General features: G+C 37.7%; 1 protein-coding gene across 1 annotated transcript in view; it reads left to right on the top strand.

Moving 5' to 3' along the window:
• The first annotated feature begins 17994 nt into the window (after nucleotides 1-17994).
• The window catches only part of sorcs3a (sortilin related VPS10 domain containing receptor 3a), a 296209-nt gene continuing 288798 nt past the window's right edge, over nucleotides 17995-25405 (top strand). Inside the window, exon 1 of the mRNA XM_047151173.2 lies at nucleotides 17995-18767. Coding sequence (XP_047007129.1) covers nucleotides 18132-18767 — 636 coding nt within the window. The 5' untranslated portion in view covers nucleotides 17995-18131. The remainder of the gene's footprint in view (nucleotides 18768-25405) is intronic.

Genomic DNA, 25405 nt, shown 5'->3' with positions numbered 1-25405 from the left:
AAATTGAAACAATTGGCATACTGAAACAAAGCCTTGAGTCTGTGGATGAGATTTTTTATTTATTTATTTTTTTAAGTACGTAGCCCTTTTGCTCTAGTGATTTTTTTCCCCATCACTGCTTCCCACGTGTAATTATCAATGGTCTTATTATGCTTGTTTATTTATAGAGGCATATTTGGCCTTCCAGTGATATTTCTTTTAATAAATAACCTTTTCCAACACCAGGTCAGTAGTTATTAAAAAGCTGTGATGCTAACTGTTAGTACAGAAGTGCAAGATGACCAGCCATATTAAATCTGTACAGACTGTTTAAAAAAATATCAGAAAATCCAAAAATATTAGTTATTTTAAATACATGATAATGGTTTAATTGCCATTCTGTGAATAAAAACAGTGACCATGCTGTACTTTTGTAATTAGATTTTATAAAAGCAGATAATTACTGTTATTTCACAGAATTGTTTTTCTATAGCTCATTTGATCAGTTATTATTTTGGAATTTTACATAATTGTACAAAATGAACAGAACATAAACATATCAGATTTGAAGTTTTTTTTATTTTTATTATTTTAGTTTTACTGTGTAATTAAATGGGCTACACATAAATAAGCAGTATTCCTTTTAGGACACAAGCACTAAGTGCATGGACCCCTAACAAAAAACAATAGTGTTCTAGCACGACATGTTTTGACTACAGTATATTGTTTCTCTTAAGAAAATAAAGATACAAAACAAAAATTGTGAGATTAAACATGCAATCTGAAGTTCAGGTGTTGTTAAACATCATATGGAGAGAAAAAAAAACACTATTATTGTGTTTTTTTTTAAATCATAACAAAAACAACCAAAAGAAAATAGATAATGTTATTGTGTCAAAGTTTGACAAGTTAACATTGGGAGACTACAGAAGCAAACATACTACATGTTTTGTAAGCTGAACAAACATAACAAGTACAATTGAGAAAACAAACAAATATGCAAGACAAACAAACTAACAAGAACACACAAAGGTGTAACTACAAAAGTGAGTCAAATGAAAACCTTTTTTTATTGTGCATTGTTTATTGCAAGTAAGTGCCACATATTGTTAAAATCCATTGTAGTTCAGCAAAAGCAAAATAATAAATATTATATACCTGCTGTATACTTAGATATACAAATTATTCATTTACTTGTGTAACTGAAAATCTTGCAATGGTTTGGGAGAAGAGTGCAAAGATACAGTGCCTTAAACTAATATTGACACCCTTGGTAAATATGAGCAAAGAAGGCTGTGAAAAAAATTGTCTTAATTGTTTAAACTTTTGATCTTTTGTTTAAAAAAAATGACAAAAACACTCTGCTCTCATGGATATCAAACAATTGCAAACACAACACAGGTTTATAGAAAAATATCTTTGTTAAATATAGGTGTGTAACAATTATTGGCAACCCTATGAATTCAGACGAGAAAAATGGATATTTACCAAGGGTGCCAATAATTGATATAGTCAAGGAAACTATATCAATGATCTAAATCTGTTTGTATTTCAGTGTTTATTTAATTGACACCAAAGCAGTCAGCAACTGTTAATACTAATAATACACCTTGACACTGTTATGTACAGTTGATTAAATGCTCTTTCAGTACTTCTGCACCCCTAAAATGGAGCACATGGCCACGAGGGATAAATGAACAGAATAATTTATTACCTGCATAAATGTGAGAAAGTAAACTCAAATGTGATAATTAGCTCATGTGGAAATGGTTCCGAAAGTATTACAAGATAAAAATCTAGATTAGGGGAAAAAAGAAAAAAAACAAACCTTTGTCATGTTACTAAGAATTACTCAACACCATCCTGAAGTCCTAAAATCACAGCTTAACCTTTGACTTTTACTAAGCGCTGACACTGGAGACTTTTTTTTTTTTTTTTATAACATTAACAATTACACATGGTTTTTAATTTGTCATACAAGTCACTGTGAATGTTGTGTTAATATCAAAACATTAATTTTATATATTAATTTAACATACATAAATCTGATGAATAAACATAGACAAGACTTGCTGTGCTAATGTCCAAAACATGTTGTTATAACAGCCTTCTCTCCCCATGTGCGTCAATGAGCCTTAGGCACCCATGACCCTGTAACTGGTTCAATGGTTGTCCTTCTTCTTACCACTTTTGGTAGGTACCATCACAAAAGGCTTGTTCAGATTCTTATGCTTGCCCATTTTCCCTGCTTCCAACATACCAACTTCGAGAACTGTTCACTTGCTGCATTGACAGGTGCCATTGTAACAACATAATCAGCGTTATTCACTTCGCCTGTCTGTGGCTTTAATGTTATGGCTGATCGGTGTATGTACACAGTATATTCATGTGTCAGTCCCTTTTTTAAGATTTTAAATAATTCATAATCAATCAATGCTGTTAAACTAAATATGTTTTGTTCTGATTTATCAGTTATTGATTTTTTTTTTTTATTTAAGCCTAGTTGTTAATTTATGATTTACAGTGTAATTATACTAACATAAAACTGTTTGTTTGAACAACAAATGCCAGATTTTGAAAAAATAAAATGTTTACATTTTGTGTAGCTTACAATGGAGAAGACATTGGGGATAATGTGTGGATGAAAATTCTTTTTTTGAATCCACAATAACAATCTCTGCAACAAAGTCTAGTCTGAGTTTGACTAGGCTTAGTTGACTTTGCCTGATCCTGGAATTAATGTGATAATCAATGCACCAGATCCACATTCTATTGTGTCCCACTGTGCTAGTGTAAAACAGTAGTGCAATTCAGTGAGGCTTTAATTACAATCTTATAATGGATGAGCTTTGTGGGGTGTTAGTATGCAGGATAGTCTATAGTGCTAAAGAGGTGTGAACCACAGCTGTGTTAATGCCAAGGCTCTGTTGGAGTCATCATTTATGAACCAGGGCATTTAATTAGCTTTAAATGGGTGTTTTTTGTTTGTTTTTGGAAGCCATGTGGATTAGACTTAAATGAGCATTGAGAAGGTGGCAGTTATATTTCACCAAGTATTCAGCATTGTAATTGTTGCACAAAACTGCAGAGGTTTTCTTGCTGACCATCTTTTGCTGATATATACCCATTAAAGTTGACCCATCAAAATAAGTGTTTTCGAGCTAATAAGAGTGGATACAAACTGTAATGGGCTGATAGGGAATTTTACACTTTCAGTTCTGCTAACTCAAGGCTTTCCAGAGGCATACATCAAAGTACAGTGAAACCGCAAAGACCCCTTTGTGATGGCAAAAGGGAATTTGAATAAAACGAGTAACAAGGCTGGAAGACTGCAGAAGATAACCATAAAAAAGGCTCAACTTGTCTGAGTGAAGCCTACTTTGCAGTTATTTTATTCATGAGCCTGTGAATCAGAATGATTAGAAATCATTACCCATCTGTCACTTAGAAGGGAACAGTTGGGGGTTACCTTCCGTACTAGCAATACACTGGCTGTCGAAGAAATTTATGGGCATTGCGAAATGTTCATGTAATTCGCTAAAGATTGTTTTCACCTCAAGGGCTGAAGTCACTTTGCTGTGTCCCTTAAAAACGCCTCCAAATGATATTTGTCAGTTCAGATATATAGCCTCTCTAATGGCTACTTCTTCTTTTTAGAGTAAAAAGACCTCAGGATGTTCTTCGAGGTGTCTGACATGATACAGTGTCAGATTTATTTTCCATTTTCTTTATTTTTCACTTCCTTTAGAAAAAAAAACGTATTACCAATAGGAAGAAAGCAACCTTGAATGCAAATGAACAACTAAATTTTGGAGTGACTAATGACAGGAGCTTGTCTGCTTTTAGGTGCAAGATAGGAATTACTGGTGGGACTTAACGCTGCTTAAAAAGCTTCACGAAAGAAGAAAGAAGAAAACCCACAAAGGAGAGAAATACATTTTAATAGAGAGAGCATCTTGGAGAGGGAATGAGCAGCGAATAATTTTTAGATGGCATGATTAGTATAGAAGTTTCCCGTGCATTTGAAAAGACACAATTTCTGCTGAGGACAATTCTTGATCAATGACTGGGGGGACACAAAGAGCTGGCTGGCTTTGCAGGGCTTATCAAGGTCTTGATCGGGCTGTCAATACTATTAGAATGAGAACTGATGGTCAGTGGCTTGTATTCATTCTGATACTGATCTGAATAATGAAGCTACAGTTGTGCACAAAAGTTTGCATACCCTTTGCAGACTCTGCTAAATCTTAATACTGTTAAAAAAAGAGGGATCATGTTGTTTTTTATTTAGTACTGTCCTGAATAAGATATTATACATAACACATGATTACATATAGTCCACAAGACAAGATAATAGCCGAATTTATACAAATTACCCCATTCAAAAGTTTACATACCCTTGATTCTTAATACTGTGTGTCATAACCTGATTCATCCAGGACTGTTTTTTTGTTGTTGTTGTTTCGTGACAGCTGTTCAAGAGTCCATTGTTTGTCTTAGGCTAAGTGCCTACTGTTCTTCAAAAAAATCCTCCAGGTCCTGCACATTCTTTTCATTTCCAGCATATTCTGCATATTTGACCCCTTTCCAACAGTGACTATATGATGTTGAGATCCATCTTTTCACACTGAGGACAACTGAGCGACTCGTACACGACTATTACGTAAGCTGCAAACATTTGCTGATGCTCAAGAAGATAACACGATACATTAAGAGCCAGAGGTATGTAAACCTTTGAACAGGTTGATCAGTGTAAATTGTTAGTATTTTCTATTCTGGGAGACACGTAACTATCTTATTTACCATCTGAAGGGCAGTATTAAATGAGAAAAATTTTTTTAAACAAAATACTAACAATTTACGCAGATTATCCGGTTCAAAGCCGTAATCATCAAGATTAAAACAAAACAAAACAAAAAAGTCTTGGAATATTTCACTTTATGTGTAATGAATCTAGAATATATGACATTTCAACTTTTTGAATTAAATTACAGAGACAACTGAACTTTTCCATGATATTCATTTTATATATATATATATATATATATATATATATATATATATATATATATATATATATATATATATATATATATATATATATATATATATATATCTGTCCCCCTCCTCCCCCTTCCCCTACCTCTCTCACTGCAGATGAGTTTGCCACTTTCTTTTCCAACAAGGTTACATCAATCTGGGACCTATTCTCAACCCCAGACATGCATAGACCGGCTCCTCCTCCATGTAACTCCCAACTGACTTCCTTCTCTCCCCTCTCAATGACTGATGTCTCTAAACTCCTCCTCTCTAGCCGTCCCACAACCTTTTCTCTTGACCCTATCCCTTCTCACCTTCTTCAGTCCATCTCTCCCACACTATTACCTGCACTCACACACATCTTTAACACATCCCTCTCTACTGGCACATACCCTACCTCATTTAAGCAGGCCCGGGTTACCCCACTGCTTAAAAAAACATCACTTAACTCTGCGCACTTGCTTCTTCTGGAACTAAATTAATGGATCTTGTATGGTAGCACTACTTGTATTGTTCTCTGCTTGATATATCGCTTTGCTTGTATTTTCTCATTTGTAAGTAATTTTGACTAAAAGCTTCTGCTAAATGAATAAATGTATGTAAATGTATGTATATGAGGTTGCTGTCATTGTCCTGATATTGCTGTCCAATGAAAATACTCCCATGATTCACATAGCTAGACTCCCAAATCTCTCACTTAACTTTTTCATAAAGCTGAGTGTGTCTCAATCAACTCCCTAGTTCAGGAGTCAGGGAAATGATCAGGGAGTCGGATATTTTAAGGGTCTCAATTGCAAAATCCTTCCAGTGCACTGGAACATTCGCTCCCTAAAATATCTCACAATGCACCACAAAAGCTAGTGAGCATTGATGCTCACTATGTTCCCTAACTGGTAATTATGTCATATTTTATGATGTCACACATATATATATATATATATATGTGTGTGTGTGTGTGTGTGTGTGTGTGTGTGTGTGTGTGTGTGTGTGTGTGTGTGTGTGTGTGAGAGTGCCCTGCAATGGATTGGCACTCTGTCTAGGGCAGAGGAGCCCAAACTTTTTCCTATGAAGGGCCAAAAATCAAACTTGATTGAAGGTCATGGGCCGAAAGTAAAGGCTGCATTATACCAAACTGTATTATATTAAAATTAAAGTTGCCATGGTTCTCCTCATTTATGATTTCATAATGTTTACAAATAATTAAATAAATAGAAAACATTAGTCTGTAATCTGCTTAACTAATGCAGTTTTATTTTCAGAGTTTATAGTTCAATGAAACTTATGGTATAATGAAAACATAGAAACAATCCCGTTTATAGTACACCATGTTCAATGCCTAATACAACTATTCAAGCTGTAAGCAATACAGCCATATTCCTGCAATATCAGCAACCTCTAATGAGAGACATGAAGCTGGTCCTTATTTTTCAAAAGTTTTTCCAAATTGGGCTGCAGCTGACTTACTGACAAAGTCAGGATATTATGTAGGTGAGAGTCAGTTAGTTTGTTTCTCAGTTTACACTTGTTCAAGTTCACCAGACTGAAAGTCTGCTCACAAGGGTAGGTACTGCCAAATAGCAACAGCGTCACTTGTGCCTGTTTGCACATCTTTGGGTACCTGTTTGCTGGGACACATTTGTAGAAGTCTGTCAAGGGAAGGGACCTGACTTGTGTTTGAGTTCTTAATCACACTGAAGCTCAATTAGTTCCATCTGAAGATCATCACTGACTGTGTCAACACTGGTGGTGAAGGGTTGAGCAAACAACTCAAAGTCAGTATCATTGTGTCTGAAGTCCTCAAAGCGACTGTCAAACTCCTGGATAAGGTTGCTGAGAACAGCATCATACTCGGGTACCTTCTCTTTCATCATGCCTGCCTCTCTAAGACAGGGAAAATGGGCTAAATGTCCTGGATGTGGGGATGAGAGCGAGAGAGAGAGAGAGAGAGAGAGAGAGAGAGAGAGAGAGAGAGAGAGAGAGAGTAAGAGAGGGAGAGAGAGGAACAGTGTGAGACTGGGAGTGAAAGAAGAGAAAAGCATGTAAAAATGTAATAACAGGGGGAGGCAAATAAAATAAATAACTAACAAAACTAGGAAATTAATCCATGATAATTTAAGAGAACATTGACACAAATTGTATCAGCTTGATTAATAAAAAATAGCAAAGCTGACACCACTGGATATAAATGCAAACTAAATATAAGTATTATTATTAATAATAATAATAATAATAATAATAATAATAATAATAATAATAATAATGACAATGACTGCACATAAGACTATTGTGAATATTATAATTGTGAATGTTACCTGCTGAGAGATGTCTTCTAAGACTCTGACATGATTAAAAAAAAAAATATTTAAAAAAAAACAAAAAAAAAACTGGGTGATAATCTGGTCTTTTCCTTGGAGCTGAACATTTAAAACATTGAGCAGCTCTGTGATGTCCATCAGGAAAGCCAGGTCAGAAAGCCATTTCTTATCCATGGGCACTTGAATACTACCAATCCTGCTTTCCTGAAAAGCTCCTCTCTCATCACACAGATCAAAAAATCCCTGAGAACTTTTCCTCTGCTCAGCCATCTAACCTCCTGGTGGTACAACACATCACCATATTGCACATCCATCTCATCCAACAGTACCTTGAACTGCCGTTGAGAGAATGTCTTGGAGCGTATATCATTCACAATTTTGACGACGTCAAGCGTCACATTCACAAGCCCGATGGATTTGGCACATAGCTGTCCTTGATGTAAAATACAGCGGTACTTTACTAATTTCCCCTACATTCACTGACTTTCTGAGACACCAACCTAGAAAGGCCAGATTTCCTCCCTACCATCACCGGGGCTCCATCAGTTTTAATGCCAGCCATATTCTCCCACTTTAATTCATTCTTTTTTTTAACACTCTCTCAACAGCAAAAAAAAAGATCCTCTCCTTTAATAGTACCAGAAAGAGTCTCAATGCCAGCCAGCTCTTGTGTCACTTCAAAATTTTCATTTACTCCACACAGAAATAACAACAGCTGGGCGGAATCAGATATGTCGGTGCTCTCATCGCAAGCTATTGAAATGACAGAAAAGGCAGTGTTGCTTTTGCCTTGATTTGCTCACCGATGTCTTGGGCCATGTCCTCTATGCGTCGGGTAACAGTATTCCTGGACAAGCTGATTTGCGAGAACATACATATCACACTGCTTCTTTGACGAACTCTCCAGTGGCGAAGGCTCTTCCACTTTTAGCAATTAGTGCGGAAATCTGATAGCTGGTCCGTGTGGCACTTTCTTGAGCTGATGAAGGACGTAGCAGCGTGCTCTGCTCAGATCGAAGTTTAGCAAGCAGCTCGTTAGCCTTCTCTTTTCACGCCTCACCGCTGTACTTTGAGAAAGCTGAAGAATGTTTTGTTTCATAATGACAACGGATATTGTACTCTTTCAAAACAGCAACTGACTGTTTGCAAACTAGACATACTGCCTTTGAATTGATTTCAGTAAATAAAAAATCATCTTGCCAAACCTTTTTAAATTTCCTCTTGTCTGTGTGCCACTGCCTGGATTTATCCATTATTACCTGTTTGTTGACTGTCGTAAAGCACGCAGGCCTTGAAGTACGCATGTACATTAAATAAAAGTCAAATTCACTTATATTCTCTACATTTAATTTCAATTTACATTTTTTTGTAGCTCAAAAAAAAAAGTTATGTTAAATTAGAAATGAGGATCAGTGTCAATGACATTTCCCCCGCCCTTCTCACGTATGGCACGGCGGGCCAAATCAAAAGTCACCACAGGCCAACTTTGGCCCGCGGGCCCTAGTTTGGGCATCTCTGGTCTAGGGTGTATCCGCTTTGTGCCCCACACTCCCTGCGATAGGCTCTAGGTTCCCCATGACCTAGTAGGATATGCAGTATAGAAAATGGATGGATGGACGATGTTCTATATATAGTTTGTTTGAGTCTAACAACTTTTAAGTGTTTAATGATGTTTAAAAAATCCACTAGCTAGTGTCCAATCCTGCTTGAAGTATCATGACATGATATGCGTGTAAGCTAACAAATTTATATGATATAAAATGTAGATATTTTTGAAGTTTTTAATTTTTGGTGACACGAGAATGAAATGATGTTGCCAGAAATTGAGTTATCAGTGTATCAATGAGCCCAATGAGTTGTGTGCCAGGGTCCTTGCAGCGCCCAAACTTGTGTACATGGTATACTGATTCACGACCTAGGGAGCTGATCGATACATAGCCTAAGTTTAATTACAGAATATGGCACCAGATAGCTCGGTGATATTCACAATCCAGAATATGGATAATGAGCCTTTGGTTTTGAACAAATCTTCCAGCTCTAACAGATAAAGTGCTATTCAATCTTATGGAGAGAGAGAAAAAAATGGTGATTCATTGGATAAAAAATTGTTCTTACCATCCTAAATGTTGGAATCCACAGAATAACAATAACACGAAAACATGCTGTTGTGTGGTTTTACAGCCGTCAGTGGTTAGAGCTTTAGGCTACTGATCAAAAGGTTGTGAGTTCAAGCCCCATCACAACCAAGCTGCCACTGTTGGGCCTTTGTTCAAGAACTTTTTTCAAGACCTCTATGCTGACCCTGCGCTCTGACCCCAGCTTACTAACAAGCTAAAATATGTGAAGAAAAGAATATCACTGTACTGTACTTGCTGACTTCAGGGATTTTATGTCCCTGTGCATTAGCTGTTACTATAGAAACAATCTTTCTGACCAATCAGATTTGAGAATTCATCAGTACTCTGGCATAAGTGACAATAAAGGCTGTCTTTTCTGACTCTTACTTCCTTTTACATGGAAATTTTCCCAAAAAGATACAAACACTCTTGAAAAAAGGGTTGCAGAATTTAAGTTTTTTCCTGCAGGATGCTTAGTTTCTTAATAAGTATAATTGAAAATACTCTGATTCAACCCATAAATGTTCGCATGTGCGACAAAGCAAATAATTTTGAGTGTTCTAGACAGCATAGTTTTTCAGGAGAATAGTTAAAGTTGTTTAGCATGTAATGAGGTTTAAACATAGAAGTTTCCCTGATAGAAAAACAAGCAAATCGCATAAAAATGGGGGTTCTACATTGATTTTTTTTCTTCCAGTTTTGTAGTTAGTAGTGCTTAGCTTCATAAAGATGTTCTGTCTGAAACCCTCTTTGGCACTATTTTGAGGTTCTACACAAAATCTTTAATGCTTATCCCAGTTGACAAATCTGAAAACCATGCAGGTTCTACAGTACATTTTCCTTTTTTTGACGTAGTTAAGGATGCTTAGCTCTGTAAATGTGTTTATCTTAGAACCCTCATTAATAAATATAAAAAAACACAAATCCTTTAAATGTTCACAGAGTCGGGAAAAAACAATTTAAAAATTGTATTCTAGAGTCTGACACATCCAAAAACGCTTACATCACTATACTGCTCGTGCGTAAAAACATAAGAAACTTTGGCCTGCATCATTTCCATCAGGCATTTATTTACAAATGTAATCTGAAGGTTGTACAAAGTGACATTAATCTTTAGCAATGCTATGAAACTAGATAGCAGGCACAACAACTGCAGCACAACATCATCCACTTTCTCAAGGGCCCAGCAGTGGCAGCTTGGTACTGCTGGGATCTGAACTCATGACCTTCTGGTCAGAATTCCAAAAGGGGTGATGTCACTCTATGTGTCCCACCCTGACTTCCTGTTTCAGTGGAAATTATGTCAACACCTTGAATAATGCTGCATGTTTCAAGGCACTTCACATGGACTTTAAGCATCCATAGTTTCCTAAAATGATTCAGGTGTGTATGAGGGTTGCTTTCAACATTAACACTGGAACAGTTTGAGTTAAATAGGTAAGATACACCTTGCCTATGTAATTACACATTAAATGTAAGCTCCAGTACCCAATATGACTCAGTTGTATCTAAACCAATAAAGTGTTATTGTTGAAAACCTGAAACGAGCAGCCAATATACCTGTACAAGTTACAAGGTACAAGGGTACAATCTGCTGATTTTTCAGTTGTTCATAATTCTTAAGAGCTGCAGGAATTTCATATTTATTTCTGAATATACCTTCTGTTGTGAAACCAGGTACCCTTGATATTACCCTTGTTATTATAATATGTAAAAACCTTCATATTCACCTATACAGTACATGAATCATGTGGTAGGTAAGACCCTGGGGCCTTTTCTGTAACATAATTATGTGATTATGGTGACTCTGAAGTGTTGCAGAATGTAAAACACACTTTTCCAGAATGTTCAGTTTGGATCCTCCTTACACAGAGCGGCTGAATCATTGAGACAGAAACATGCATTTGTCATCTGGATTTAACCTTGGATGAAATCAATAACGAGTGAGGGCTTAGCCATTAAAAAGTTAGAAGTGCCTTTTAAAAAACAGTATGCTTTGTTCAAACACAGGAAGCTTTCAGAAATACAAAAAGAAAGAGGGATACAGGGATGTGCCATTAGCATCATGAATGTTTCAGTTTTATTGCAAGATTGTTGCAGGTTCTGTGATTATGTAAGGAATAAAACATGATGTGGAGAGGTGTTATAGGAAAATAATAAATGGTGTGATGCTGTAACCACCACAAAATAGATAATTTTTTCTGTAACAGCACATCCTGAAGTCTTATCTCTCTTACAGCACAATGATTTCACAAAGATGACCATTTTTAATTTATTAATGAACAACATATACTTTTATTTATGCATAGTTTTATTACATTTACTGTTGTGGAACATCTGTGAGACAAGTTAGCTCCTGCTATCACTTATATAATAGCATTTAATAGAATTCCCTCACCAGAATGTTCTCTGTCCTGAAGACTTTACTGTGGTAGAAAACTTACCAAGTACTACAAAGTGCTGACACTGGAGACTCCTTCCTAAAATTTTGAATATCTCTCAGTACAGAAAGCCTCACCATATCAACAATTATAAGTTTTTCTTTGTTTTATTTGTTACTTCAATTATGAGGAGAGTATATTATACAAGTGCCTGTAAAAAGTGCAATTTATGTAGAAATGATAATGTACAGTATTAGAATGAGTGCTGCAATATAATGTGATTTGATTACAGTTGGCACTACTATCAGAGCTGTTATAGAAACATCCATCACCACCTTGTTACCAATCATATTTGAGAATCCAGCAGCTTTGTGTAATAGACATGGTTATCCAAAATGGCCTTATAATTGTACATTTGAGTAACACTGTATCTGAAAAGTACCTGCATTGGGCCTTCATAAAACTCCATAAACAATCAATAAACATTTTATAAAGCAATACTGGAAGATTTATTTCAACACATGTGAGATGAAAAACTGTTTAATTTAATTATATTGCTTTGTCTTTAGGTGAAAGACAGAAGATAGTGCAGTCTGCTATTATTAAGGGTCGACTGACTGATGCTGTACCTGAAATTCCATTTTCCAAGTATGTACATATCATGTTGTCTTTTGGAGAGGTGTATCTATGATATCTACTAATTATTGAAGAATTAGATTGAATGTTGAACTGGTGGTGGTCAATTTGCATTCAAAATTATCTCGCTAAAATTATTACCATTTCAATACTATTTACTAAGTGCAACATTTACTTATTTGAATACAGTTTCCCATAACCATTCTCCCTAATTTAGCCTTGGCCAATTCCTACCCATCAGGCATTTCTCCTCTATTACATGACAGCTTCCAATCAGAGAGATGGTCTCACATGCTTTCTCCAAGATGCTGACTGCATCTTTTTGAACTGATGCTCAGGAGGTAGCGTAACACTTCCACGCCCATTTCCACATGCATGAGCTCACAGACATCCATGATTGGCTTGTGTTGCTGTGATTGATAGGGGAGTGGACACCCAGCCAAGGATGGATTTGGCATCATTTGGATTTTGGATGATAGGACGAACGCATTTCTGTTGCACCACTCAGGAGTCCGAAGATGTCAAAATTAAAGCGGTAATCAAATTTGCATTTTTGTCAATTTTGTGGCAATCACAGAAAACTTCTAATGCCACCTGCTTTATAAAACAGTTATACAATGCTTATGAATGTGTTACAAAGGCCCTATGTTGGTAACAGGGATGTAACAGAACAAAATTTTATATAGAGTGCATATTTTATAATAAATAAATAAATACATTTCTGGTGCATGCCACACCCACTTCTGGTTTAAATCTTAATAAAGACACAGGCACAAAAATTTCCCACCTTTCAAATAAATGATATTTAGTAAGAATTTAAACTTATTAAAGTGTAGGAGAACTTGTAGTTAAAGTTAGGGAACAAAACAAAGTTTTCAGTTTGATTCTTTCAAATTGATTCTTATGAAATTGCTCTTTATTTTGGTAAAAGGGTTCTTCTTTTGAACCATAATGAGAGAGAAAAAAATCTGTGATGCTAACTATGTTCCTCACCTTAACCATAACTGTTTGTAACTTACAGATTGGTACCCATGAGGCCATGAAATAATAATCTGCCATAGGTTTTCTTGGGTCTCATTGGGTCTCTTCTAGAGAGTTTATATTTAGATCTATCTGAATAATGAATCAGAGCTTGTGAGAAAATTAGACAGACCATCATGAATTCATATAAGCTATGGAAAATAATAGCATTTCTCTGGGAGACACAGTGACTGGGAGACAATACATTTGTGGATACAATGTCTAGGGTTGATTCAGCTGTGTCCAAATTCCAATAACAAGATAATAAAAATTAACTGTCAAGGATTTTTTTTCTCCCCCTGCTAGTGTTGAGCAATGGTCATTTTAGAATCGCAAAGTGAAACTGATTTATTGTCCATTAGGATGCAGCTTAATCAGTGTTAGCATAAATAACACCTACATAATGTCATCTGTTTATTGGTGGGTGAGTTGAGATGAGTTTTGAGAATATAATATAATTCTTCAACGAGGTTCCCTTGTCCAGTGTAGACATTTGCTAACATAACTGAAGTAGCACATCTCTGCAGGGTAAAAGGTTGATCCTTGCCCTGTCTTGTAGGAAGAATAGGAGAGTCCAAGCAGTGCAACATGAAAAATCTATTGCACAATTAATTGGAATGAGGTATAAATCATATACTAAGCTTCTTGCGGTAATCAATGTCTCTTCAATTTCCTTTGAGGCTGAGAAAGCAAATGTGTGTTTGTGTGTGTGTGTGTGTGTGTGTGTGTGTGTGAGTGTGTGTGTGTGTGTGTGAGAGAGAGAGAGAGAGAGAGAGAGAGAGAGAGAGAGAGAGAGAGAGAGAGAGCTCATTCTTAAATGCTGCATGACTAAAATGCCTCTGATGGGTGATGTCATTCAGAATACGTTTGGAATCTTGATTCTGATTAAGCAAGATATTAAATAGTTAAAGTGTCCTGCAGGGGCATCATACTCATGGGTGGCACCCTTGCAATAAACCCTACCACCCCAATTGCCACCCAAACTTTCTTATAACCAGCAGAATATGAAGTTTAGACATATGAGCAGCAGTTACAGCAATGACAAAATTACTGGTTTCCAAAAGTAGTCCATGCTGCCAAACTGAAAGTTTTTACAACATTTGCAATCTGAAATGAGTGCATGTGCTGCATTTCAGTTTTTACCAAATGTGGCCAAGCTATAAGCTCAGACTTGAAACATAGGTTCATCAAGGCTGTGCTGTGGGTTTGTTTTGGCAGATTAATTTGGATGAGTTTATCACAATCATTCCAGTGGGCCAGATGAAAGTGGTAAGTTTGGGCCAGCACTAGACCATGAATCCATTGCTATCTGGAGCATTGTAGTGTAGATTCAGTTGGATATGCAGTATCTGCAACACCATGACATAGCTCTACCTTGATATATCTGGACCATTGTAGCATAGATGCACCTGGATATACAGTTGCAATCAAAATTATTCAACCCCCATTGCAAATAGGGTTTATTGTCAAAATTTACGGATATTCAGCTGTTTGCAATGAACAAATCAAATAAAAGCAATTGAAAAAGTTCAACACAATGTATGCTTCAAGTGGTTTCCCTAAATTCATATGAAAATGCAACTGTTGTTTCAAAATTATTTAAACCCTTCGTGGCAAGCATCTTTAGTACTTAGTAGAGCACCCTTTTGCTGTTATGACCTGCTGCAATCGAGATGCATAGCCAGACACCAGCTTCCTGAGGAATCTTAGCATGCTGCAACCACCTTCTTAAAATACCACCAGAGATTTTCTATGAGGTTTATGTCAGGTGACTGTGATGGCCCTGTAGAATTTTCCATTAATTTTTCTGCAACCAAGCCTTGGTGGAATTTGAGGTATGCTTGGGATCATTGTGCAGGTTTCCAGTGCCAGAGGATGCAAAGCAGCCCCAGAGCATCACTGAGCCACCACCATTGACTGTGGACAGAGTGTTTTTTCTTCATTCTTCTTCCTCCAGACATACCGCTGATCCATCTTGGGGAAAGGTTCCAGTTTTGTTTCATTGCTCCACAGAACAGAATCCCAAAACTTCTGTGACTTATTTATATGATTCTGAGCTGATTTTTCTTGTGCTTTTGGGTCAGTAGTGGTGTACGTCTTGGAGTTCTGCCATGGAAACCTTCTGTGTTTATTACGAGCCTTACAGTGCTCACTGAAACCTCAGTGCCTTCTGCCACCAAGTCTTGCTGCACGTCTTTTGCAGTCACTCGAAGGTTTTTCACAACCTGCCTTCTCAGAAATCTGGTTGCAGCGGTTGATAGCTTCCTTTTTCTGCCCTGAACAGGTATTCCATTATTTTCTGCCCCTAGCCAGTATAGGTATTTCATGTGTTCCAGATCATGCACACCTGGTGCAACTAATGAAGCTCTTGATTAGTTGCATCAGGTGGGCTTGAGACAACACCTGTTTTGTATATTTGTGCTGTTGTGAGGGATTCTATTCAGGAGGTTGAATAATTTTGAAACTGGAGAAGTCATTATAAGTTTCATTTTCAGTTGAATTTGGGGAAACCACTTGAAGCATTTATTGTGTTGAACTATTTCAGTTGCTTTTGTTTGATTTGTTTATTGCAAACAGCTGAAAGTCTGTAAATTTTGACAATAAACTTGATTTGCAATGGGGGTTGAATAATTTTGATTGCAACTGTACTGTATCTGGACCATAGTGGTATAGATCCACCTGGATATATGTGCACCATAGTAGCATAGATCTGCCTGGATATATCTGGTCCATCATGGTGTAGATCCACTTGGATATATCTGGACCACTGTAGCATAGATGCACCTAGATATATCTGGACCATTGTAGCTTAGCTCCACCTGGATAAATCGTAAGCAATTACAAAACCAACGCTGTAATGTCATTACTTGGCCATTCTTCTGTACTATTATACAAATGAGATATTTTGCAAATGATGCTTTATCCTATACATCCATCGTTCTCAAAATTGAGTCTGTGATTTTGTTTTGTTTTGCTGTAGTTTTGTTACAGTGGTGATTTTTATATATATATATATATATATATATATATATATATATATATATATATATATATATATATATATATAAAATGCTGGGAGAACAGAACAGCTTGAACAGCTTAGAGACTTTTGCAGACGTTTAATCAATATTCCATATTCATTTTAATATCACTGGCTGAACATAAGTATGAGGTCTATTGAGTATGTAGGTTATAGAAAAAAAAAACCTTTGTCTCTGACATCATGTCATTGGTATTAGCTATTTGAAAAGCTCATTCAGAATAATGAACCATTAGAGTTCAAACAACACCATCAGAGTTTCCCTGCACATTCTATAAGTTATTAATTTACTTGTAAATTGTATTTTTTCTTGCACCTAATTTAAATGCGTTATTGATGTCACACCTTTCAATATTCCTGTAAAAGTTTCACTGGGAAAACAGGATTTAATAGAATAATGTATAGATAATGATATGATTAATGATGTGTGCATTGAGAAGCTGTTGAAAAAACACCTTCAATGGAAATTTGTCACTGGTGTTGCTGTCACTGCTGTAAGGGTCTTTGCTTATGACACCAGTGAAAATTTATTACTCCAGTGACTTAAAGTAATGGCACCACATTAAAGACCAAGAATACTGGTTATACATTAAAAATGATATATCATTACAATCACAATTGGCTAAAAACTAAATTTTACATTTTGCTGGTCAGAAAATTAACATATTTTGCCCAGGAAATATGTGTGTGGAAAGTTCAAGAACTCTAATACAAAGCCTTTACATAGCCAATATATTTTTTGTAGACATTTAAATAATAAGCCTGATATTCGAGAGGGTTCTTTAAAAAAAAATTCTGGGTGAATAAAAAAACTGAGAACCCCTGCTATACATGATTTGATGCTACCCCTTAGTGTGCTGTTGCCAGGTCATGTCGAAATCCTGTACATGCCACTGTGATGGCATTTTGGTGCCTTTTCTAGTATTTTATCACACTCACGCACACAGCGCGCGCGCACACACACATTCAGCACACACTCACACACCGCACACACCTGTGCGTCATGTCTACTGTGCGCGAGACACAGGGTTAAATGTCGCGACTGAGCGCGTGCACATGAGAAAACTACGTCTTTCTTTATCTTCCCTCTTTTTCTTCTTTGCTTTCTTCCCCTTCCACCACTGCCATTTTACTGACTTTTTTAATGTCAAACAACAGATGGTTTATCTTGGCGAGTTTAGGATGCATGACGACATGCACTGAACAAACACATTAATGTCGGCGTATGTTAATTTATGTTAATGCATATGTCACAAACCTTGAGGTTGGATGACATCGTGAAGCTTAACCTAACCTCTGTGATAAAAAAACAAAAACAAAACAAAACACTTGAACGTGGAAAAAGGAAGAAAAACCCCCAAAAATAAAATAGCAAAAGAAGTCTCCCTCTCTCTCTCGCTCTCTCTCTCTCTCTCTCTCTCTCTGGCCAGTGTTCAGCTCCTCCCCTCTGTGCTTGCTGCCTATACTTCATCAGATAGCCGAACGTGAACAGTTTAGCTGAAGAGCACTTGCCTAAAAAACCAGGAGGGAACGCGCGCAGAGCATCCACTCTACACACGGATCCAAGGCAAGGAAATTCGGCATTCCAAGCTCTGGTTTGGCCATGGACTCGTTATCTGGCATGTACTTGACTCTGTGCACTTGGCTTGTTTGCTCTTTGCATATTTGTGCCAGAGCGGAGGTAACTTGCGCCTCGTGCCCGTTCCCAGCGCTTGTGAAAATTGGGGACGTCCAAAACAATGCACGCATCATCATTCCTACAGCGGCTAGGAAATCACTTCTCAATTTCGCACGCACGAGATTGCAACCGGTTCTGGAAGGAGTTCATGAGTTGGGGAAAGACGCGAGCGCGAGCGGCGTGCCAAACTCGAGAGAAGTGGAAGTGGCGGCGCGCTCACTCGAACCTGGCTCCGGTGAAAAAACACTGCCCAAGCAAACTACACTGGGGGAACAGCGGGAATATGAGAAAGTGTGTAAAAAAGACGGTGCGTTACGGAGACGCAAAAGGAGCGCGGCGCAACTGGATGAATTTGGCGCAAGCGCGCGGAGCGGAGATTCCGCAGAGTCCTCAGATGCTCTGCTGTTTGTGGATGGACAGAAACTGCGACGCAACCGAGACGAGGGAAAAGTGGCCACTTCCAGGTCGGAGGAACCCAAAGTGAGCAGTAGCACTTTCGCCCTGGCTGGAGACTCCGCTCACAACCACGCTGTCGTTTACTGGACCGGACAAAACAGCAGCGTGAGTCTGACGCATCCATTCACTGTACACTTGAGGTTCAAATATAGGTTATAGGTTGTGGGAACCCTTAATGAAAAGCGTTCCAAGTAGAACCCTTCAGGAGATTAAGAACCCTTAACCCCTTTTTTCTAAGAGTGTACCTTCCTACTCTATGAGTTCCTCAGACTTCTGCAGCAGGTGCGTGGTGTTGCTCCTTCAATCACTTGTGTGCGCTTGTGAACTAACGGCCTGTAAACACTTTTAGGACTTATAAAATCCCAGCTGTGATGCTCGTTGCCATATGATCATTGATTTGGTTTAAATCAACTGCAAGCCTCTGACATCATCCTGATATCCTGAACAAAGTGGCAGGATATAGATCAGGCTCTCTCCCTCTCTCCCTCTCTCTCTCTGTGTATGTGTGTGTGTGTGTGTATACATATACATATACATACATATATATATATATATATATATATATATATATATATATATATATATATATATATATATATATATATATATATGTATGTATGTATGTATGTATGTATGTATGTGTGTAATAGCGGATTATAGTTGTGCTGCCATAATCAGAGACATACTCACTCCAGGTTTTGTTCTTTTGCATATCTTTGATGTATGGGATGGTGGCTGGTGCTTCGTGGTGTGAGCATTCCTAATTTCATAGTATGAGCCTTGAATAATTCAGCAATCCTTCAGCCTGATTGTTTCGAAGCTGGATGGGGATCTGGATAGTCAAGGGGAAAAAAGTGAAAATGAAACGGATGAGGAGAACTGTACTTGCTTTGGAGCTCCGAAAGGTGGTATGGAGAGCTAAATAGGAATAGCCACACACACACACACACACACACACACACACACACACACACACACACACACACAAGGCTTGCTTTTTTGTTTTTTAGAAGATGCTCACAGACAAATCCTGAGAGAACTCTGAGGAAAAAAAATTCTCTCATTTTGTTTTTCTAAAAAAAAAAAAAAAAACACCCCACAACAACAACAACATGGTGGTGGTAGTTCAGTGTGAGTTGTCTTTACATATAGCAGTGTTAACCCTTGAGATGGCCTCCAAACATTCGGTCTATGAGCCAGTTTATTCTTCCCGGAGTCTGTTCTCTCTCTCTCTCTCTCTCTCTCTCTCTCTCTCTCTCTCTCTCTCTCTCTCTCTCTCTCTTAAAGACAGTATATTAGATATTAGTGTCTATTACAGGACCTTTGAGTGTCCTCTTCATGTTGGACACATCCAAATCTCTGATTCCTCCTAAGTTAGGAGTAAAAAAAAACATTACTAATAGGCTATAGCATTCACAGATAGTTGTGCTTGATGTAATGAATGGACGGTACTCATATAACCAGTGACATCACTTATTATCACCCCACATTTTTCCCCTGTGTTTATATGTCTGATGGTTTGCACAAACTCGTACAAAATGTGCACGCAGATGTTTTCAGCTGTGGAACATCGACATCATCACATTAACAGGCTCTACAGTTAAATCTTCCATCAAGCTTATTTTGAATAAGTGGGTGATAATTTTGTAATATTATTTCTAGCCTGGTGCATGTGTTTCATGGGCATGGTTTTTTAAATGAACACTATAGGGAAGGGCTGTACTATTTGTGCAGTTATCGACTTCGACAAAGTCAGGATTGGAATATTGGTCAGAAGGTGTTAATTAATTTTCTATAACAGCATCTCTGACAGCAGTGCTGGTTGCAAGACAAAGAACCGGTTTATATCAAAGCAGTTGTTCTAACACTAATACATTAGCATTTCTATAATAAAAACTACTTCACTTAAATGACTTACATGGTTGACGGTCCACATAAAGTGATTAGTTCGATAGTCTTGAAATTGGGCAAGTTATTTCATTGCTACCTAGGGGTGGGTAATATGATAACAAACATCATATCATAACCCCCAAAGATGTTACACAGTAATATCCTGCTGGAACCCCCCTGCCAAAAAAACAAAACAAAACCCCAAATCGATAGAAACCATGACAGAAATTCTAATGGTTTCCACTATAAATACCATTTCAAATCATCAGCTAACCATCAAAACCATCACCATTATTGGTCCTTAATGGTATCCTCTAGGCATCCACCAATAGAAGTAAACAAATTACCAGTAGAGACCAACAGGGACCATCACAGTTTCCATTAAAACCAATACAATTCCCATTATAACCATTAAAACCATTGCAAATTCTGTGCAGGTTTCTATGGTTTTTTATTCAGTAGCTGCCTGCCAAACAGTAGTGTGGCATTTGAAAAAATGTTTATGTCTACAAAAATAATTTTCTGTTTTATATAAAAAATTACTTATTTATTTAAAAAAAACAACAACATTTTTTCCAATGTATTACTGAAATGTTGGGGAAAATTAAAACTGTAAAAATGTAACATTTTACAATGTTAAAGTTCATTGGTTAAAGACAAAGTTTAGTGGTTAGCACATTCGCCTCACACTGCCAGGGTTGGGGGTTCGATTCCCACTGCTGCCCTGTGTGTGCGCGGAGTTTGCATGTTTCCCCCATGCTGCAGGGGTTTCCCCCGGGTACTTTGGTTTCCTCCCCAGTCCAAAGACATGCATGGTAGGCTTATTGGCATGTCCAAAGTGTCCGTAGTGTATGAATGGGTGTGTGAATGTGTATGTGATTGTGCCCTGCGATGGATTAGCACCCTGTCCAGGGTGTACCCCTCCTTGTGCTTGATGCTCCCTGGTATAGGCTTTAGGTTCTCTACGACCCTGAAAGATAAGCGGTATAGAAAATGGATGGATGGATATATTTAAAAAAAAGATATCATGATACCATGCTATGTTGACATAGCCTACGGTAATTAATCATGATATTGCTATTATATCATACCACCCACCCCTCAGCTTCTAACCCAAGGTAAAATTAATGATAACGGCTACCCATTTTTTCAGTGTTTTAGCTAAATAATCCTGACGCTTCATGGAGAATAATGACTAGCGTCAAAAAAGTGATTACATTAACCCACTGCTACACCCCCACCCACTTCCCCGAATCCTTATCCCATCATGGCAGAGAAAAATATACCCAGGAAAGATGACAGCCAGTGTAATGAATACTAGGTGAACTCTGCAGTATGTCATTTAATTAACAGCAGTCTGCAGTAGTGAGGGGAAATAAAAGCATGTTTTGGGGCTTATTTTCTGACCTGCCACTGTCACCAAAGCGTCACTATCAAGCGACTGTGAAACAAAACATGTGTGTTAAGGGCATTAGTACTGACTGTATCATGATTATCAAAGTTTTTGGCTGATATTGCTGTTTTTCTGTATTAATGGCCTGCAAGTCATCTGGGCTTCGTGGCTTACATCATTATGTAATGAATGCTTCAATGTCGATTCAGACGCTTGAGGAGAACATCGCTAGGAATTTTATAGGTTTATGTTTTATAATAGCTTTTAGTTGGTCAGGATTTATATAGTCATGGGAGTTGATGCCTGAACATGCCTTAGCTTTTGGTGAAATAACAAAATCAGTTTAATTACATTTTAGATACATATTCTTAATCTGTGCTAAAATCAGTCCTCTGCTTCCTGAGCATGACCTCTGCCAGGTCAAATTGACAGTTTTCATGTCCTTCCATCCATCCATACCACTTATCCTACAAGGGGTCTCAGGGGAGCGTGGAGCCTATCCCAGGGAACTCGGGGCACAAGTCGTGGGACACCCTGGATGTGGTGATAACCCATCACAGGGCACAATCACACACACATTCACACACCCATTCACACACTACAGACAATTTGGAAATGCCAATCAGCCTACAATGCATGTTTTTGGACTGATGGAGGAAATGAGAGTAACCATCGGAAACCCCTGAAGAACAGGGAGAACATGCAAACTCCATGCACAGTGCATGGGCAGGATTTGATCCCCCAACCCCAGAGGTGCCAGTGTAATCATCTGTGTAAGTCAGTTCTTTAATATTGCAGTGACAGCTTTTTGTGATAATGTATGGGAGGGTAAAATCTAATATCTATCAATAGCTCAATAATGAAAATATTAGCATTGAGCAATTCATTATATCCTAAGGTCTTATTGATTTCATGACAAGGCAGCCATATTCATCATTTATTATTATTAGTGTTTTTATTATTGTGTCTCAATTCAGTGCTGTGCTGGGTTCATTCCATGCTCTGAATATGAATATGGAAAACAGATTTACCTTATGTAATCACCTGACACAACTGTCTCTGATAGACTGCATGAATCTACTGTACAGTCCGAGCTAAAAAGAAATCAGTCCCAGCCTCTCTTCTTCATACCATTTTGTGTAAATTTTTATAAACAGTGGTGGTGCTGTTGCGCTTGCTTCCACAAAAATCCAATATAATTCACATTTGTTAACAGTAAATAATCTGATAGCAAATGTGAAATCTTATAATGATGTCTTTTTTATTTAATCCAGATTTTCTCCTTAATTTACTGTAGTCTTGACCCATTCCCACCCACTGATTAGATCTCCTATCATACATTTGCTACCAACCATGGAGGGTAATGGCTACAGAATGCTTCCCCATGTCAACAAATGCATAATTTCCAACATCTCATGCAGCGTCATGGGGAGGTGCAACACACTCGGAGTAAAACGCTATCCTCCTCTTTCTGCCTGCATCAGCTCACAGACGCGTGTGATAGGCTAGTGTCACTGTGATTGGGGAGAGAGAATACAATTTTGTTTTCTTGGCTCCTGGGTGCAATGATAGCTGTGGCAACTTCAGGATTTCTCATTATCTCCAGACAATAGCGCAAATGCTTTTCGTTGTGGCACTTGATGTCTTTTTATGTTTTAAAGACGAAGGGGCTTATCCCTGCTAGTCCATTAGTAGCCACCCCTGCTGACTTTTGATACTTAAAAACAGCCGTTCCATGATGTTAAATGAGTCAACCTCAATTAAGTATTTTTTCCCCTGTAAATGTGGCAAGTCCTTCCAATGGCTTAGCCTTATCAACTACACTCCGTAATTTGTTATTATCCTCTTATCCAACTCAAGCCTTCAAAGTCAGGGATCTACGATAAATCACCACTGCATCCTGGCTCTGTCTAGATTAAGCTTGTCTTTAGGACGTCGTTTTGCAGCCGGCATGACGCTTTTGGGACAGCTTAATGCCTGATTTTTTTTTTTCCTGCCTGTATATTTTCAGTATCTTGAGCCCTGGAGCATCTATTATGAAACTTTGCTGGCCATGGTCTGACTGATTTTTATTCATCAACATCCTTTGCAGGAATACATAGAGGTGTTCAGTTCACTATGATTCATTCTCCAGAGCAATATGGCCACCGTGTTTTCTCCTAATTTCTTCTCTTGTCAACATGGCTCTGTTTTGGTCTTCTTTTGCTTTGTGTCATTTGCCCTTTCTGAGATCCTGCTATATTCTATTGCTGTTGCTTCGTCCACTTTTTTTTCTCTCCTTCACTACCTTCACTGTTACTTGTGTGGACTACAACTAACTAAAGCCCTCTGGCATCCCATGATCTTGACAGCTTATGAGCAATATTTCAGCCTCAGTCGTTCTGATGGACGTGAAGTGACAGCCATTACCTCGCTCCTGTTCTGTGTCATTATCGCCGAGCGCTGGTCTTATGTACACTCTTTAGTTAGTTTAGAACTCACTGGAGGGCAAGTCAGGAAAGTGGAAAGAATGACACAGACAGAGAAGCTTATCAAATGTATTCATATTTTGACGGTTCTGCTTTGTTTAAAAAAAAAAAAAACGTGTAATGGTTTGATGCCACACATTCAGTGAGAAAATCAAAGCTACTGATTTGTATAAAACGCTAGGAGGTGCACCGGCACACTTAAATGGACCTTAATGCAGATTCATTTCACAGAGACATTGGTCATTCTTGTACTTCCGTCATGCACTTCAGGGCTTTCTTTGAAGCCCTTCAAGTCTCAGTGTAGATATAGGCTTAGGACTACAACTGCTACTGTATGATAGCTTCTGGACTGTAATTGCCATGAACAGTTTTGCACTCAAATCTCCATCAGTGAATGGTTGATAAATGTGGTTTAACGGTTTGCAAACAAAATTGACTTCTTGTAAAAACTATAATGAATTTCCAGGTTATACAATTGCACTTTTTGACCATGTAGTACAAAGTTATAGAAGGGAATTATTTATAATTGCACTATCCGGTGTCACCCAGATGAGGATGGGTTCCCTTTTGAGTCTGGTCCCTCTCAAGGTTTCTTCCTCATATCATCTCAGGGAGTTTTTTCTTGCCTTGTTTTTTTTGGCCTTTTCTTGTTTTTTTCTCTGGCTTGCTCATTAGGGATAACCTTATACTTAAAATGTATATCCTGAATTTATATATTTATGTAAAGCTGCTTTGTGAAAATGTCCATTATTTTAAGTGTTACACAAATACAATTTAATTGAATTTAACATTCAAAGCAGCGTAAGCAGCCTAAGCTTTGTCTCCTTAAACACAAGGTTTTTCCAGTTGTGAAAAAAAGACACCAAATATTAACTGAACCTAAAGCTTACCTTTAACCCTTTACTACATGGTGGTGCCATATGGCAACAATTAATCTATCTCCAATTTTAAATGTTTGGTTATATTTGACTATATTATACTTTCCGCCATTA

This window comes from Ictalurus punctatus, chromosome 26 (assembly GCF_001660625.3).
Source record: "Ictalurus punctatus breed USDA103 chromosome 26, Coco_2.0, whole genome shotgun sequence".
Classification (NCBI taxonomy): domain Eukaryota; kingdom Metazoa; phylum Chordata; class Actinopteri; order Siluriformes; family Ictaluridae; genus Ictalurus; species Ictalurus punctatus.
The sequence above is the reverse complement of the archived record's forward strand: the minus strand, read 5'-3'. Positions and strand labels throughout refer to the sequence as shown.